The 19087-nt window shown below is 40.7% G+C and overlaps 1 protein-coding gene across 3 annotated transcripts in view; it reads left to right on the top strand.

The window, feature by feature from the left end:
* The first annotated feature begins 4840 nt into the window (after positions 1-4840).
* Positions 4841-19087, top strand: part of TET3 (tet methylcytosine dioxygenase 3) — an 81417-nt gene continuing 67170 nt past the window's right edge. Inside the window, exons 1-2 of one of the 3 annotated variants that reach the window (XM_075207458.1) lie at positions 4841-5197; positions 18129-18179. In XM_075207458.1, the coding sequence (XP_075063559.1) occupies positions 4841-5197; positions 18129-18179 (408 nt within the window). Of the gene's footprint in view, positions 5198-17746; positions 17833-18128; positions 18180-19087 lie in introns of those variants that run through there. The other 2 variants (XM_075207460.1, XM_075207459.1) reach the window with 2 other exon arrangements.

The following is a 19087-nucleotide window of genomic DNA, read 5'->3' as shown; positions in this document are numbered from 1 at the left end:
TTATGAAGTCAATCACAGGAATTCATTAACTGGTTAAACCAATCTTGTGGTCAGAGTGATTGTTTTGGATCCTTCCCCTCCAGGTGGAAGGGGCATACACTAAAGTCCATATCCCTGCCCTGCAGGTTAAAAGTCGCACTATTTCCTTGCTTAACTACTGGGGTATCTGAGAGAGAGAAAACAAATTGCACTGTAATACATAGCCAGTTCCCTGACAAAGGCAAGGATAAAGGAGGATTTCTCAGCCCTCCTACTGTTCAGAGAACCATGTGTGCAGTTCACATAATGGCTTGATCAGACTGTTGACACACTGTGCAGAGTACATTCCAGGTAAGATAGGCAGGCTTACGTTGTCACCTGAAATTCATAAATGGCATTATTACTTGTCGTAAAACTGGTAACACAAGCCTTTTCTGTGAAACTTGCTGGTAAGAACGTGAACTTCAACAAAGCAACTAGTACCCTCGCTCCATAGTGTGTTATTGGTGGATGTCAGACGCTTCACCAGATCTGCCTCCTGGTAATATCAAAGAACAAGCAGGCAGTAGACAGCGTAGTGAACGTACGAGGATAAAGTGCATCTCAGGACACGGGTGATGGCGGGAATTGGCATTCTAAAACTAGCTCCAGCTGACTTCGATATGTAGAATGACTAACTGGAGATTGTGACTGCCTGAATCGTTGTGACTGGTAACGCGGGTGCCTTAGTGCTGCTAGTCGTTTTCCAGCTCACTAAAGGTTAATTGTACAAAGTTTTGCAGACTGTTCTGACAATTATGCAGTGAAATGAGGTCACATCAAAACGGTTTGCGAATAAAGTGTACCCAGGTTCCCATGGTAATAATCTGTCAATGTATGGAAAACAGTTTGCTGCCTGTCATCATTCCAGTTACTGAATTCTGTGGGGTACTGTCGTGAGATGTCCTCTCTCGTATGGTAAATAGCAGATGAAGCATATTCTGCATTGTGTTTTATGCTTGTTTGGAAACAGAATAATGGTTCTGTGAGAATCGGTAGCAATTATCCACAGAAACTTGTGGCAATATAATAAAACTTTTTGCTTCAGAACAGGTGATGGATACATGTTCTTTCTGCTTTCTTACCTCATAGACAATCCTGCACAAGATATTGGACACAAGCAGACACAAGCAGACACAGGCCTGGCCAAATGTTTAATATTGGTGCTCAGGGAATTTATGGCAAATTGAAAAGCCTACAGACTGTGACATACATTTTATGGAAATAACTACTTTTATCTCTTGTTTTTTTGTTTTTACAAATTGAAACCTACCATCAAAGGTTAGATTTTAAATGGGTAATGCAGTCTTAGCAGTAAATTTATCAAACTGTGTGTTTGCTATAATGAAAATGTTGCCTATAGCAACCAATCAGATTCTAGTTATTTATTTAGTATATTCCGCATAATGACAGCTCGAATCTGATTGGTTGCTATAGGCAACATCTCCACTTTTTCAAACCCGCAGCGTGATAAATTTACCACTTAATGTCTATAGGCCAAGCTTTAAGTTATAAAGTTACAGATGTAAAGATTCATGTCCTCTAATGAACAATGTCAGCCAGGTATTATAAGCTGATGTCTTAGGAAATCCCTCATTGTCAGCTCTCTCCGATACTCAGAAGACTGTGTACTCTGTCTCTTTAATGTACCCTGGTCTAGGACTCTGCTTAAGCGTTAGTATGTGCACTACTTTGACAGATCACTCTTACTGGTCTTATTAAACACAAGAAACCTTTTTTTCATTTTCTGATCACTTGAGGTATATATTGTCTACTTGTGATCACATGGATAGTTACAGATTCTCCAGAAATTTCAGAGGTGCTACAGTTTGATGCGGCGTTAACACAGGATACAACCTATACACACATGGTAATGCTAGTCTTCTCTTTAAAGTATTAGAAGCATGTTCATTCACATGTCTGAAGCATAGCGTAATATGTACTTAATGAACTTTCCCATAGAACGTCATCCTATTTTACCGACTGTTAACACATCTGAATGCTGCAGGCATCATTGATATAGTGGGAAATCGAACACTTTTCACAAATTTGGTGTGTGTCCAGGTCCATTTGCTTGCATTATGTTCTGTACTATGAGCATAAAAGGACATTGAATAGGCTTCAAGGACAAGCAGTAATGTCACAGGGAATGTGCCCTAAGGCTTCATACCCACTGCCATCATGTTTATGTATTGTACTTGTAAGTGCATGTGAAGACGCAAGTTAATAACCGCATGTCAAACTGTTTCCCTGGCATTTGAACTTTTTGTTTTTAAATGCAAATCAAACACCAGTGGGTATAAGGTCTAAGGGATATATAGATATGCACACGCTTGTGTGTGCATATAATACAGTGTTTGGGGGCACACATGTGGAGGAAGAAACGCACGTCTGGATGCAAAATTCGTAGGAATTGTAAATAATAAAAATGAAGAAATTACAAAAACACACAGGTCTTCAATCAAAGGTAGGGTTTAATTCATTAAAGTCATGTCAGTTTTTTTTTTTAAGTAATTCTAGGCCTTCAATGAAATTGTAGGTTTGTGTGTGTATATGTATGTGGGTGTAATATATATATATATATATATATATATATATATGTAATTATAATATAATATTTTACAATTTCTTAATCTGTTTGTGCTGTTATGCACTGTGCACATATGTAGCTGTTCCCCCTCTGTTGTGGGCACGATATAAATCTGTGTTCTGCACACAATCTCGTCCCCCTATTCTCCCTCTCTCTGCACAGCACCTGCTCCCTCCCTCTCTGCTCAGTGCGCTCCCCCCTCTGTCTCTGGATCTGCTCCGGATCCCCTCTTGCTCCACTTCGCATCTTTGTGTTTCTCAGTCACTTCCCTTTTGTTTGCTCCACATCTGTGCCCCTGATCGCTCCCTTCCCCCCCCTCCCGACTGCTGAAGGCTCAGAGAGGCACACACAAGGTGAGTGAGGGCTGAGTGCTTTCTTTTCACAGCTCCCAAACACCGGGTGTGTATGACATGTGGGGCACGTAGGAATCCGTGTCGGCTCTGCAATGGAGGGAATGTGACACTATACATCCATGTATGTCTCTGCATTTATACTACAGTGCCTGTATCTATCATGATGAAACTGTTTGTTTTGTATCTGTAGCTTTAATGTATACTTGTGTCGTTTATTTGCATGTTTCATTTTTTTTTGCAACATTGTGTTACCGCATCTCTACACACATGGTTACATTTATTTGTATATTTGCAGAAGATCGGTGGGCTAGGACACTGTAAATATCATTCTTGCACAATGTAACGTTCAGATGTTGCATCTACATAAATAGGGGGGTTAGCTTTATTAAATATTGACATTTACCAATGTGTGTGTTGCAACGATAATGCAATGTTGTTCATGATGTGTGCAGGGGACGTTTCTGCTCCTATACCCCTGTGTCGTTTACTGCTCACACGTGGGTTTCTCCCCTTGTCACCTAGTGCCGATGAGCCGGCTGGCTTCTACCCGTTTACATTAATGGGTGCATAATGGAGCCTGGTTTTATGTGGTATGTACATTAACTGGTTTCTTGGGTCCCCTATGCATTGCATCTTGTGGGGGTACCTTTCAGTTCTGCACGGCTATCGGGGTGCATGTCTCCTATGCAGGGCAAGGGGGTGCATTTCATAAGGGGGGGTCTTTTTTTTTTTTCCTGCACACAGGAGGCGGGGGTCTCTTTGTTGGAGGGGGTGGGGGAGGGCCGACCTACTCGTACAGTCCCAGCTCCCGGCTCAGAACAAAGAATCGAAGGGGAGCTCTGTCCTGTCATTGATAATAAGCCATTAGCACTGACTGTGTTGGGCCTTTTTTGTTGGTGTGTATTGCATTTATTTTGTGGAAGTGAGTATGTTTATACTGTATGCAGCTACTTTGTGTACATGCATTCACAAGAGTGTATAGTATGCTACAATGTGTTTATATATAGACAAAGTTTCTGTAGTGTTATTGTGAGGTTTGTTTATGCTGTGTATCTGCTATTTGTTTATTGTTTTATTTATTTTGTGCAGGATGTGTGTATATGTGGGAATGTAATCTTTGTTTGTGTTTAAACTGTGTATTTGCAAATATTGCAGGACTGGTTAGCCTGGATGTAGCCCTGTACAATTGTGTGTTTACATTCTGCACATTTAGTTTATAATAGAATATATCATTACTGTAGCTGTTAAAGCTCATGTGCAACAGAATACTGGATCCTGTAAATTACAATGTATGTGGTGGAGAGTTTTGCATATTATGGTCTATAGAAGATTACCAGAATCCTTCTAATTACAATTTAATTTATGCATCCAAACAAATTTTAAAGTTGCTTTGATACCTCAATGATAAACCATTCCTTTTTTATTTATTTTTATTTTATTTTTCTTCATATTTTGGACAATGGAGTGACATATTCCTCTGTATTTGTAGGAAAACTTTCAGGAAGTCCTGGTACACCCCATCCCATCGGATCGCTAGAGCGTAGACTTTCCCACTACTTGAGTCACGATGAGCTGTCAGGGGGGAAAGGGGAATCACCAGGAGATGCGCTTTTGCTTACATTTAACATGTCTGCCGGTCTGGGAAGCGAAGAATTTGAAACACTAGGAGTACATTCCCTATGAAGGTACCGCCAAAAGAAGGGTTTTCATCCAAATGAAGGGACATAAACTGTGTATCACTTTTAAAAGTTGGTTAACATTAGTTCACAGAACTAGATAACATTTGCCCAGACCCCACACTCAATAGCCTTATGCTCTCTTAGCAGAGCCAGCATCTCAAAGGTTCTATATTAGGACTCCCTCAAAATTCGGCAGCGTGATGATGGAGACCCAGGCTGCCCCAATGCCTCTCATGGGGTCTCAAGATGTCTATGATTTCTGTGATGACGGGGAATCCCTCGGGAGGCTGAATCCAGTGGAGTTGCCAGTAGAGAAGTTGGTTGGTGTTGGTGGCGGTGTTGTCGGCTCTGTCGCCGGCGATGGCAGTGCTGTGGAAGTTTTGGAGCAGCCCCAGAAGAAGAGAAAGCGTTGTGGGGTCTGTATACCATGTCTGAGAAAGGAACCGTGCGGAGACTGTTACAACTGTGTGAACCGGAGCACCAGCCACCAGATCTGTAAGATGAGAAAATGCGAAGAGTTGAAAAAGAAGAGACTGGTCCCACTAAAAGGAGTGGAGGTGAGAGGTGTAGGTCCATTACTTACGTTTAAACTAGAGTTGTGTATATGCCTATTGACCTATTAGTGTGACCAGGGTTGTTTTCCTATTTCTAAACCTGCCGATTATCAATATTTGTAATGCGCTGCATCATGGGCGGTAAAAATAAAAAGCAAACGTTTTAGAAGATTTTTCCACTATACCTTTTTGACTGTCCTGGATAAGCATTGTTCCTAGGCCAGGAGTCGAACCCAGGCTGACTGGGTGAAATCCAGGAGTCCTAACCGCTAGACCATATGGGAGCGTTCTGCCAGTCTTCTGTTTCAGTCTGAAGTACACATGGCTATGTGGAGTTCCATGTACATTGTTTTGTATTACAGTTCAATGCACTGCTATCTAGAATAGGGTTAAATGTCAGTGTTACAGAACAACTGCAGATATCCAGGCAAGCCCGCTACTGATGTATGGCTTTCAGCTGACGGCGCTAGCTTTGTATTGGTTTGTCGTTTGTGTAGTGGGTGGAGTTTTAAATCACTGGGATTCGTGTGGAGAGTGCAGAAAAGTCTTTTTGACCCCAACATACTTTATTTATTGTAAACTGAATGTTTAACCATGTTGATCTGAGTTTGGATTTTCTTTTAATGTTATATTAAGTAGTTGTTATTGGCTTTAGAATAAATGTACAAGTTCTGTGTTGTCTTTTTTGTTTTATTTATTATATGCTTGCTTATGTTGTCATTTGTGTGGTATGTTTATTGGTGTATGTTTGCTTATGACTTCTGTGAATGTCGCAATGTATTGCAATGTATTGTAGCGTTGTGCCTGGATTGTGCTATTTTGAGTAATGCCACTTTGGCTGACAAAAAGCTGGTGTTGTGGGTGGGTTTGATTGCAAGCTCTTGGTGAGCGCTCCTACCAGAAGCTTGAGTGGTTTATTTGAAATGTTTCCATTGAGAGAGAGAGCTGCACCCTATTAAAATAAAATAGATGGAGTTATCTACCTACATGGATAATGTTGTTAGAATTTCTATGGAAAACATGTTAAATCTCTGGCCCCAAATTGACTAGACTAAATAGTTGCTCTCTGTCTGCTAATAGACTACAGTTCCCATTGTACTAAGCCAGTAACAGTCTTTATAATAGTTGTAGTTCAGCAGCAGCGACGACTACGTTTTTTTTCCCCACTGCTAGCAAAGTTTGTCTTGAAAATTGGATGCAAATCATGTTACTGTATGGTGGGTATTTTAAATCCCTTGACATGGCCCAACTTGCTACTGATCTACATGCTCCTGTGATCTGACTGTTATCTCCAGGCAGGGTCATAAATTACATGGGTGGTAAAGGAGTGTGAAACAGACCTTTCCCTCCTCTTGCTTAACTCTTTGTCTGTCCTTGCAAAACATATCTCTGCACCTATTCGTACCTGGCCTCTCTCCTGGTCATGAATTTGGGCAATCACCTTTCTACGGGATTATAAACCAGGCCTCTCTTTTGTGTTTGGGGTTGTAAGAGAGCGTGCGTCACCCTCCCCCGCTCCTTTCCCTTCCTCCTCCTTCCCCCGCCTCCCAGGGAATGATTCTTGACGTGTGGTATAGGCAAGCATATCCTATGGCTGCCAGCTGGGTTTTAAACTCCCCACCCCCACTGCAAGCCACATACTGCTCCTTTTGTGTATCCTGTTTAGACTTCTTTTCTTCATCATTGTAATCAGGATCTGCCTGGATCACTAAATACACTGAAATCTTCCCAATCTGCAGGAGGGAGATTCACTGTGCTCTGGTTTTCTGTGCTGGCTGACTCCAGCTGCTTGCCTTTTTACTCTCAACCCCTATAAATTACAATAGATTTATGTCTGTGTTGTACAGTGGCATCTGTTATGAGGGTAAAATAAAGCAGATCCAGGGTAGACCAGGCGATCTGCTATTCTGCATCACATTCTGCATGTTATTGCAGGCGATCTGCTATTCTGCATCACATTCTGCATGTTATTACATAGCTTCACCCTGTTGTCATAACTAAAGCACCGCAGTAATGACACTGCTTAGCCCTGTTGTCCATGTAGCTACAGAACACAGCTACAGTGGGTAGTCTGTGTTAATGCTCTGGGATGTTACAGCAAGCGTTTTGTTATGCTTTGAAATCCTGAAATTGTTGTTATAAAAGTCGTAAAAGATGTGGTTGGTCAATGTAATCGGATTGGTATTATTGCTTAGTTATCTTGTTTACATTCAAATGATGTCTTATTATTGTATTATATGGTGTTTCTGTAACCTGATTTTTGACCACTCCATATTCATGGTCACTCTTTCAGCGTCACTGACTTCTTGTAATGTATATCTAACCCAATCTTGCTTCATGCCGGTACAGTTTTTTTTAAGCATTGATCACAGTCCAGTGTGTGGTATACCAAACTGCTATAGGAACTGTGTTCCTTTTAGTATGTTTCACGGTTCTCCTATTTGAATTGTTGTATTGCAGCTTATAGCAGGAATCAAAGTCCAGAGAGTCAGAACCATTCCTGCCCAGGGCCGGATTGGTGTTATCCTGTGTTTTGTAGCCTAGTGTATGCCGGCATTCTGTGCCCGTGGTCTTGCTTCCAGCTCTGTCCGTACACTTACATGTGAGCGACTTCTTTACATCTTCCCTGTATTTTACATCCGTTCTGTATGCTTTATTTTTCTCTGACTCTTCCCGCTTTCCCCTCATCACGACCCCACACTGTAGCGTATCTGTGAGTCAGCCGCTGATCTGCGTTAGAAAAATGATTCGTAAGCCTTCTAGTTGCAATGTCCTCGAGTTACCTTCCAGGGCAGTTTTCTGCCTCGGTCCACTAGGTTACGCTGTGGGAAACACGCTACGTCGTGAATAAGGAAGTAGATTTTTCTTCAATCTGAATTGTGTCCCTGATCAGCCCCTACTTTCTATTTCTCCTGTAGAGTAACTTTACTCAAACATTATGTACTTTGTTTTATCCGCAAGAGTCGCAGAGGGGATTTCTGTCTGGCTTGGTTTTTGGATGCTTAAACTATATTTTTTATCTTTCTTCCATTAAGAATGTCTGGCCACAAAGTGATGTTGCTTATATTAAGTTCACTAGCTCACTCCAAAGAGATCAGATCAGACAGTGCTTGCTAGCTGTTTCTTATGCCCCCCCTCCAAATACCCTTCTTTAGTTCCTTATTGGTGCTTTCATCACACATATATTGATCTCTGTGAATAAGTAACTGAGTTGGTGCCCCTCTCTCTCTTGCAGGTACAAAGTTCAGGTGCTTTTTTTCTTTTGCATCTCCTCCTATTACCTATAATCTGTCGTTGAATAAGGTGGTGATTTTCACAAATTCACAACTTGCACAATAAATTTGCTGGTGGGACAGCAAGCAGGATGCTTAATGCTCATTAGTGATAAGGAAAGGTGTAAGGAAGAAAAAAAAAAAAGCCTCCCACCCCCTTTCCCCTTTAGTTCCCAACCATTAACACCCTTATCATAGCTGTTAACTGGGGCCCTACTTAACTTAACAGCACATTCAGTCAGCCTTGAAGGCCTTCTGCAACTTGGGCTCTGGTGACAGCTAAAGTTTTGCCAGGGTGGTACAGTAGAAAATGTATCAGATTTTTACTGGTTAACAAATGTTGTAGTTATATGGTGATGTATTTGCGCTTCGTATCTACATCCGAGTGCCTCTCATTTTGAAAGCGATTAATACGGTGGAAACTTAGCCAGGTACTGATTTACCACTTACCAATGAGTGTATCCGTTTATCATAGAGCTTTTATCTAAATATTTTCAGTGTAGCGGCGCTGTGAAGTCCTTGTGGCGCCTTATAAATAAAATATAATAGTAATTCCGCCTTCAGCATGAGTCTGTGAAGATTGTATTTAAAATCAGAAAATGTTTTGCCTGCGTCCTCTCTGCGGTGGGCTTTAGCCCAAATAAAAAGGGTATTGGTATGTAATGAGACCTTTAAATGAAGCTACTAGCTATACCACAACTATTTTGGTATAAAAAGTATATACAATAAAATAGGCCACTGCTTTTGCACAGTGAGATTTCACCTTGGTATTGGAAATCTAATTCTTGGTGTCTTTACGGATTGTAGAAAAATCCTTTTGCATGTCATTACCTATAGAGTCCTGTAACAATCGGGACAATGACTCCATTGTGTATTCTACTGGTGGAGGGGAAGCAGATGACTTGGAGTGTGATGCACAGGGTGGGAGTGAGGAGGAGATGCTGCAGAATGGGATTGTTCCTCTAATCTCCCTCTCTTTTTCTTTATGTTAACATTGTCATTGTTTAATACTTACACAGAGAACCTGAATAGTGCCCAGCTAGTGACACACAGCTGTGATCGGGCAGGGATCGCTCTTTATAATCCTTTTTTTGTTTTTTTACCAATTCCAATAACCATGTGTTGGGGTTTACATAAAGCATAATACTACATTTAAAAATGGATTCTTACTGAATATGTTAATGCTGACTTATTACTTATAAACTATTACACGTTACTAGGGGGATTTCCTGATGAAGAGCCAGTCGGGGCTTACCCATCATGTGTGCGCAGGTTATAGTTGTGTGAACATTACTCTCCCCTGATTAGACCTTTATATGGTCGTGTCAGGAGCAACGACAAAGTGGCATTGCAGGTACCACAGTGAAAACTTGCCATGTGCAGTTTAATTGTAAGTGCAGCTATACTTCGTGTGTTATAGTGTAGTCAAAAGTTTTTAAATCATGTGTATTCTCGTTCTCTAGTGGGACCTACCTGGAGCTCTGAATTATCTTGTTCATTGGACAAGTCTAATTGTATATTGTACATTTTAATTGCATTTAATTTGCTTTGCAGTGAAGCATTGCTAAAAAGAAAATAATGAAGTCCTATATAGATCAAAGCTTATGGTTCAGGTAAGGTGTCTTCTTTATAAAGCCCCTGAATAAGGCAGTTTTCTGAACAGGATTTATATATGGTAGTATCTACAGATTGAGTAATATTACTGTGGGTGACCTAATTGAGCGCAGTGTCGAAGAGCAAACCAGTCAAACTTGGTCACGTCGAAGTGCCAGTACGGCACAGCCTGAGGATTGCTAGGAGTCTGGATTTGTGTGTGTGTGATTTGGCCGATTGGACCAAGCATTGAACAGCAAGATGTGTCCAATTTGCCCATGCAAATGTGTGAGGGCAAATTAGTGATCCTGTCAGTTGGCGATTGGGTTGAACAGCAGGATTGGCCCATTTATGATCAGGGTAAGAGTCAGTCACCTAACAGAAAGGGACATTGAGTGCAAAATGCGGCTTGAGGGCCAGTCCATAGATGCTCTAACATTTCATATGGTGGCTTTTGGCAATGCTTAAAAACAAAATCTTGAGTTTTAACCATTCTTGATTGATGTATAGAACCTTATCATGTTCAGTTAGATTCCTTGGTTTGACCGTTTTCACTGATGTTGCCAAACAAGTATACTGACTAAAAGGTCAACTTTGTGTCTGCTCTTCTAAATTCTTTGTTAAAATGTGTAAAATACCAGTGAGTGGGTCTTTGTTGTACAAATCCTTGTTTTTAGGTATTGTTTTATGTGATGAATGGACCACTAACCTCCACACAATATGAATCATGAAGGTAAAATACATTGATCAGGGTAACTGACATTCCACTGAACTTCTGTTAAGAAGTTAAGTATCACCTCCCCAGTCTATTAGACATGTGAAGCTTCTCCCACACCTTGTAGGACAGTGTCCAAATAGGATCTGATGCAAGTCAAAAGAGGAGAATGCAGTCACTAAAGCTGCTGTTACATCACTGCCCCTGCCTCTGAAAGAGGTCATGGTGTACAATATTTAGGGAGGTATAGGCACACCAATAATTTTATACTATACGGCTTGGTAATAGTCTGTATATTAATGTGCAATGATGGCTTCACTTTGTTTTACTGAGTTACGAGCATGCTAACTGTTGCTAATTGCTTTTTTGTATATTGTTTTGTAATATAGTAAAGAGCAAATAAGGATATTATTTGAAAATAATTGTCAAAGATTGTGTATTAATGAGTTCTGTAATGTAAAGGATATAGCTGATGGATATATTTAGCTAGGTATGTACACAACATGCTCTTTCATGCATCTGTAGCAGGTAGTTAGAAGTAAGGTGCTCCTCTAACTAGGCAGGCAAGGTGTGAGTGATAGCTTTGCAGAGTTGCTATGCAGAACTGCCTGGAAGTATACTGGTGGCCACTTCCAGGGATGCTGGACCAGTGAAGTCACAGTAACACAGATGACCGCAGTCTACGGTTTTTGACCTGTATCAGAATGTGTGAGGGGCTTCAGCAGCTGTAGTGTGTTTGTGTGTGTGTGTGGGGGGGGGGGGGGGAGCTGTAGTGGAATGTCTGCTTAACAATGAGCAATGTATATTACCTCTGGTTCATTCCATGTTCATTTTGGGGTTTAGTAATCCTTTAAGTTTCCTTGAATAGGCTTGTGCAGTTTCCACCTTCAGAATATGTCCTCAAATGACTTTTTTTTTTTTTTTTTTTTTGTATGCTAAAGAACTGATTTTTAGTTTGCGATGGTCATGTACATGTCATGCCTTTACATTTATTACCCCGTTTAAAAGGGTATTCTATTTCATGGGTATTGTTTCTACTAAAAAAACCTCATAGATGTTCACTTTTGATCTTTATTCAAGTGCCGGCATTTCTGAGTAAAGATTACCACCATTCCTTTTCCAGGAGTTTCTGCAGCTTTCATTCTAAGAGACTAGAACTGTTTTGTTTTGTTTTTTTTGTTTGTTTTTTTTGTTGTTTATTTTTTATGTGCTGCTACAGACCATGCAGCCTGATTATCTATCCTGTCTTACGTTTGGTACTATCGGCAAAGACTAACATGGTTAAAGTTCCAGAACAAATTCTTGTGTTCTAGAAAGCTGATAAGGTAACTAATTAAATCTCTGTTTGTTTAATATGGAGTCTCTGAAGGTTTTAGCTGCACGTGCCCATAAATTTACACCTCTCTTTCATTGTTATAGGTTATTTATTTATTTATTTTTTACTATTTAAGTGTTTTGGTTTTTCTTCTTTGTTCAAGCCCCCCTTTCCATTTCACCAGTTTCTTCTGTGGGAAAGTATCCTGATATGTCCCCCCCCCCCCCCCCCCCACCCCCACCCCCTATTTTCCTGGTTTTTGACTCTCCCTGTCAAAGGAGCAGGAGGGATCATGAGGCCATCCCTAACGTGAACATCTGTTTCCTTTTTCAGAGTATAAACTTTGTCATCGGCTTCGTGTTTTGAAAGCGGTGCGCTGTATTTTGGATGTGGGTGTGGCCAGTTATGGAGCTGCATTATTACTCCCTATAGTTGTGGTGTTGTGCCGAATTTCTCTCAGTCCTTTTGCTCAGCCACACAGGTGTATATTGAAATATTTTACAATAGGGCTTTTTTTTATAGATGTATGTTCTGGGACCAGCACTGGGCACTCATCCATTCTAAACAATGGAGGTTTTGCCTCGCCTATTTTTAGAGTTTTGCAATATGTTTTATTTGTATATTTAGGTAGTCGGTTACAGAAGGGCATCAACTTTTCAGACATCTGCTGGATTAGAGTTGTGCATATCCATTTATCCTGTTTTCATAAAAAGGCGAGACGTGATTACCTGTGCGGACATCCCAGTATAAGTGAGACTTCTGCGGCTTAAATGTAGAACTCCAACTTTAAAAAAATAATAAAATGATTGTACTACATAACTTGTGTAATGTGCAGCTGACCTACCTTGTAGTTAATCAGGTTAACAGCACACCCTTTTTCCATCCACGCCAAGTGTTACTGAAAAGTAAATTACTAGATAATTGCAATGTCTATGCTTTGGTTTGTTGGATACATGTTAGTATCCCTTTAAAAAAAAAAAACTTGCAATCTATGAAAGAAGTAGTAACTGGTTCCTGCGAGATATGGGTCATAAACTGTTGGTTATATTCCCTGCCACCATTTCACACTCTTCATAGATGGATATAATAGTAAGCATAAGCAAAATTGCATTTGAATTAGGTAAATATAGCCAAATGAACTCGACAGTGCAGCTTTGGATTAATGTCCAGGTTTGCATTTGTGCGATATTCTGAATTTAACGACTGTTGTTCTGTCGTCGAAGAAGTTTTCAGCCCAATGTGGAATTGTTTTGTAGAGAGAATCGGTGATTTCCACTGCTTGAGGTTAGCGGCACAGCGCGGTTAGTGCTTGCGGAGACTGCACTTTGTTGGTGTCAGAGTGGCATGTAAAGGGAAACGTTCCAGCACATGAGAACAGGACGGCCCGGCAAAGACCTCGAGCACATGGCTAATTAGCGTACAGGATCTGGAGCTTGCTCCTTGAGCATTCTGCAGGACGAGCTGTCTTCCAACACCGGCATGCGTGAAGGGTGCAGCATGTTTATAGTGAGGCACCACACTTGGTGCTTATGTGAACTGTATGACCTGGGACAATCCAGTCTGATTTCAAAGCTTTCTTTCAATGCAAACCAAACTCATCTTTACATGACTGACCAGTAATGCTGAGCGTGTGAGAACAAGAAATCAAGCTCACAAGGGAGCGTCATTATCTGTAGAGGTTATTACAGTTCTCAATATAAATAAAAAGCTGCTGTAGACACCTGCAATCAGGTTAATATATTTTGTTCCATTGTCATACAGAAGCTAATGCCCTTTGGGGGTTTCTAAACAATGGAACCATTTATCAATATGACATTGCCTCATGTTACGGTTACTGGGAAAAAAGGTGGATATATATTGAAACTTTTTAAGCAAACCTTAGCAACCTTTACAGTAATTTTATTTAAGGTTCTTTGTAAACCCTATAGATCATAAATGTGAATATACTTCAGTAGAATTCAATGTGTAGGTGTTGAAACAAAAAACAAAATTTTGGAGTAAAAGAAGGTCCTGCTCACAAGCTTACAAACTATGTACAATCTATTGCATGTTAGCTAGCTTATTTTTCTTTCATAATTATTGCTGTCTTTGTATATGGCCACCAAATCATTGCAGGTAAGTTAGGTTGCCAGGATTTTTGAGGGTACATACTCGCAGGTATTTTAACATTTTTCCTATCGTGAATTACTCTTTATTCATTGCTCCTCAAACATCAATGCATTGCATTAGATTTATTTATTCTGATGGACTTAAGCTGGGTACACACTACAGAAATTTCAACCAACTTTTTATGCCGAGCGAATTTACATGCGATCGATGGTCCGATCGCTCGGTCCATGGACTGCATAAACACTAACCTTGTTTAGGACGATAAAGGGAAGAGCGGACGTCCCTTTAGTGACTTTTTACAGCCATGTTGTCGTGAGCAATGACTGTAATTTCGTACTCACAGTTGTGGATCGGTCGGAAACTTATACATACTACACAACGGAAACAAGATTGGAACGAAAATACTAAACGGTACGACCAACCAAATGAGGCGACAATCGTCCATTTGGACAGACTTTTGACCATCGTGTCACTACACACACTGACCCGACTTTTGAACGAGCGGTCGTATGTCAGCTGATTGAGCTGATTATTGGACGAAAACCGTGTAGTGTGTACCCAGCTTAAGTGGTTGCATGGTGGTATTCTACCGGGTTTGGTAAATAATATAATCTAACAGCCTTGCTTGCTGCTTTGTTTAAAAGTTGCATTGCCATTATAATGTTATGCCCACTTAGATAGTAGTTTTAGTCAGTGAACATGCTCTTGCAACAAATGTAGTACGTGTTTGTGTGCACCTAAGCATCAGGTGGTCAGCAGTACAGTTTGCATGTTTTGTATTGGTATGCTTTAAATTCTATGATTGAGAGTGTTAATACTGGTGTTTACGGGTTATCAAATTAACCTAACCGCATTGTACGGGCTGAAAATTATCAAAATGTAATTGGGTTTGGTCAAGAAGGAGCAAAAAATCTGGTTGGATGGTCAGTGCTGTAATGTGCATGCTGTTGGTGGGTTAGAATGAGTCTCTGCTGTGCAGTCAATCCACTTGACCACCAAACCGCCAGATCTGATTATTCAGCAACCTTGCCTGATTAACACCAAAGTTCATTTAAAATGCAAAGTTACCCATGTGTCAAATGTCAGCCAGTAGTTGTTCATGAAAAGTTTTAGACTGGAAAAAGCAGCCTTTCAACCAACTAATGTTTCCTGTTACCCATGTGCTTAGCTTAATACTTCATGCAAAAGGGATTTAAACTGAGAATTCCAGTCTGCTATTGCTGATGTTTGAGTAGTCTCCTCTACCACAAGTGCTTTGCAAATGTTGAGTATTAGATATTCGATTTATATATGGATTTTTTTTTATTTAGAAACCTTCCTTTAAATCTGTCCTTGTAAATGTATCAATAACTTTATTTCTACTAACAGTATATGGTTAACACCTACTAAAAAGAAACAACTTTGGTGTGATTTTTCAATATTTTTTTGTAGGATATTCAGTATATGGGAATTCCAGTGGCTGGGTTACCAACAGGGCGGGCACTATCATTAGGGGAACCTAGGTGCTTGCCTAGGGTGCCATTGTTTAAGGGGGGGGGGGGCTAATATACAGACTGAGTGTTACTGCACTGTACTGAGTGCCTAACCTGGAGGTAGCTGTAAAAGCTGCCAGCCACTGTTCCTCCATGTTAGTGAAGGGCATGGCATGTGATTCCTCGACTATGTGCCCATCGCCACATTATCAGTCCATTGGGAGTAGACCGCACACACCTTCCTCTGCCCCTGCTTATTGAGTGTGAAGAGAAAAGATTACAGCACAAGTAAAAATCCAATCCTGCTAAGTGTCAGGCAGTCGATCCTCCACCAATTTATAAAGTATGGGTTTTATTAAACTAGACTTGATGTCCCGTGTTACCAGTGAAATGTTCATTTCAGAGGTATTGCAACCTATCGAATTCTGATAGATGCAGAGCCAGAGGTCAGACCAGGCAAGGCTTTTTCAATGCACACATTGTTGCACTTCATAAAAGTATCACTTGTCACAGAACATGGTACTTTCACTAACTCTAAATCTACTTTTTTTTTCTTTTATTTCTTTTAAACGATAGCAATAGTGATGTGTAAAACCATCTTCTTGCAGATCAACTCTTCACGCTAACCTATTTCTTCCCAGCGGTCTCGCTTGCCACTCTATACAACCTTTAAAGCCGCAGTACTCACGCGAACATCGTAACTAAAGAGAGTGCTTACTGCGGTCCTGCATTGCTGCTTTAAGAAGCAGCCGCGCACCGCTCAGACGCACAAAACGTTACAGGGATTTCCATTTTAGGGTCGGTTCATTTTAGGTCACCCAGACCGGCTTATTCAGTTTCACTCTTTGCTTGTTAAAACCTTGGATGCCTATAGCTGATCTTCCTGGGATACTTTTTAGTTTATTATTTAGTAAGCGTGCCAGCGAACACATGGCTACAAACCTAGACACGGTGTTTTAGTAGGGAAGTAAAATGAAGACTGGGGGGGGGGGGGGTGATGGCGCTTCTCGTCTAACACACCCAGAACATCCTTCTCAGATAGGTTTCCTGTTTTTTCTACATCTCTAGCTTAACCCTACCACTGTCAGCAATGGCAGTTCACAGGTTAAATACTTCCGCAGTTCTGTTTAAAGAGCTAGCTCTGGCTGAGAGTTTAAGGCTTGGCCGCTCCGCCCACTATATTTAACCCTTTGGCGATAAATTGTCAACCGTCCGAGACCTATAGTAAAAATAGCACCTCTCCCGTAGAGCGTGCCAGTGAACGTGTTTTCATCTATTAACCCTTGCAAAATGGCGATCTTGGTAAACGTGAATATTTTTTTTAAACAAGAATTTGTAAGTGTTGCCATAATAGTCTTGCAAATTTTTTTCTGTACATTCAGGGACGTTTACATTGTTGCCTTCAAATGCTAGTTAATTTTTTGTATCCAAGATAAGCAGTAGTATTCATTATGACTCGATAGTATTAACAAAGTGCCGTAATACGGGCTGATGACCGTGTTGGCACAGGCAAAATCTGACATTGGTCGAGGGAGAGAATGGGGAAAGCTGTGTATGTTTACTGCCACAGACAGCACACACCGCCATTACAGAATAGAGGAGAGGTAAATTTATGTGTGCATTTAGTATTTGTAAAAGATCGAACACATGAGAAAAACAAGCCCCTGCCCTAAAGATCATACGGTGCTATGTGTGCAAATATATAGCGTTAATTGATCTGTAAAGCTTAAAGCGGACTGACAGCTTCGCTGTTCCTTTTAGTCCAGTCCGCAGATTCCAGCAACCTCTAATTGCTGGGAGAGAAACCACATGGTCTGCTCTCCCTGTTAAGATCTGGAAAAAAAAAATCAGCATTACAGCACCCAGCCCCCACCCCCCTCCCCACCCTCCCTGTGCCTTGGTCTCCCTACTACTGCAAGTGAGAGAGGGAGGGGACATGTCACATATCATGTGTTGGGGGGGGTAGAAGAGGTACTAAGAACTCTGTCTTATGATAATGATCCAGCGTCTGGCAGAAAAGAGAGAGAGATAGAGGGAGGGAGTTTAAAAAAAAAAAAAAAAGAAAAGCCAATGCACCAGTGTCTTTATAGGAGCAGACCTAAAATGGCTGCTGGTAATCAACTGTGTTTTGAATTGGGAAGCCAGATCCTTTTAAACAAAAGGTTATTGTTTAGTCCGTCTGCTTTCTAATTTGTCTGGGCTAACTAGAGATTTTGGTTTTGCGAACCTGGTGTCCATGTCCTTTAAATTAATTTCAGCCGGCATCTAGCCAAGAATCCCTGCTCCCAGACGCAGTGTGTATTTAGAGACAGGACATTTCACCCGTTTCCATGCTGTCGTTCGAATGCTGGACCCTGAATTCTGTGCTTATATTATTTTTTTCATTTGTCCTTCACTCCTTTTTTTTTTTTTTTTTTTTTTGTAACTTCTATTTTTTTTTTTTTTTTTTCTACTGCAGGTAAATGACATCTCCCAAATTCTGCCGAATGAGCAAGTGCAGAGCGTGAAGGTAGGTACGGCTTAACCCTTTCTAGGGTAGCACGATTGTGTTGCCGTTTTTAAATGCTTTCATTTTACCAGTTATCAGAACACTGGAGCCTGAATCTTGTACGAAAATATCCCTAGTTGTATAGAAATCTATTAAAAAAAAATAATAATATACAACTACACTTTGGTTAAAGAACACGATTAACCTATGTGCTGCCTGGACGGATAAGCACCCTTATTTGCTCTTAGCAATGATTAATGCAGTGTGCTATACAGTCATGGTTCAATGTGTATTATAAAAGGGCTTTCTACGTGAATTACGAAGATGAATATTTTGAATTCATGAAAGATAAGGAAGTGTGCGTGTGCCGGGCAGATATGAATGTGTGTTTTTGGCCATGGCACAAAGTTTGGTGCCTTTCTCCGACCCACGTGTTATATTTTGTTGGGGGTGGGAAGAGGGCTGAGACCTCTGGTTTATCTGCTAGGTGGTCCAAGTGACATTTTAGAATTTATTGAATGGTGCAAAACCTGCAACAAGTTCAACCTCTCTGTCTTGTATCTCATTTTCCATCTCCTTGATTACATTTCCACCCCATGAACACATTTTTATCCATGATGTTTACAAATGTAAGCGCTTGCTCACATGTGAGAACCGCTGGAAAAAATTAGTCCCAATTTCTCACGGTGTGCTCCAAGCCTCATATGTTATTGCTGTCTGTGATGTCGCGTAGAGATCAGTGGATATTTGTACTGTATTTCTCCAGCATTTATCTCGAGTTGTGTTTTGTTTGGAACACAGCTCAAAAACCTCTCCCGTAGACAAGCCCTTACGGAGTTTGAGGTGTGGATGGCATAAGATATTAGCATGTGTTGCGGCAGTACTTATACAGTGAACCTGGTACATGTACAGGAAAATCCTAGTATACA

Source organism: Mixophyes fleayi, chromosome 4 (assembly GCF_038048845.1).
Source record: "Mixophyes fleayi isolate aMixFle1 chromosome 4, aMixFle1.hap1, whole genome shotgun sequence".
Taxonomy (NCBI): domain Eukaryota; kingdom Metazoa; phylum Chordata; class Amphibia; order Anura; family Limnodynastidae; genus Mixophyes; species Mixophyes fleayi.
The sequence above is the reverse complement of the archived record's forward strand: the minus strand, read 5'-3'. Positions and strand labels throughout refer to the sequence as shown.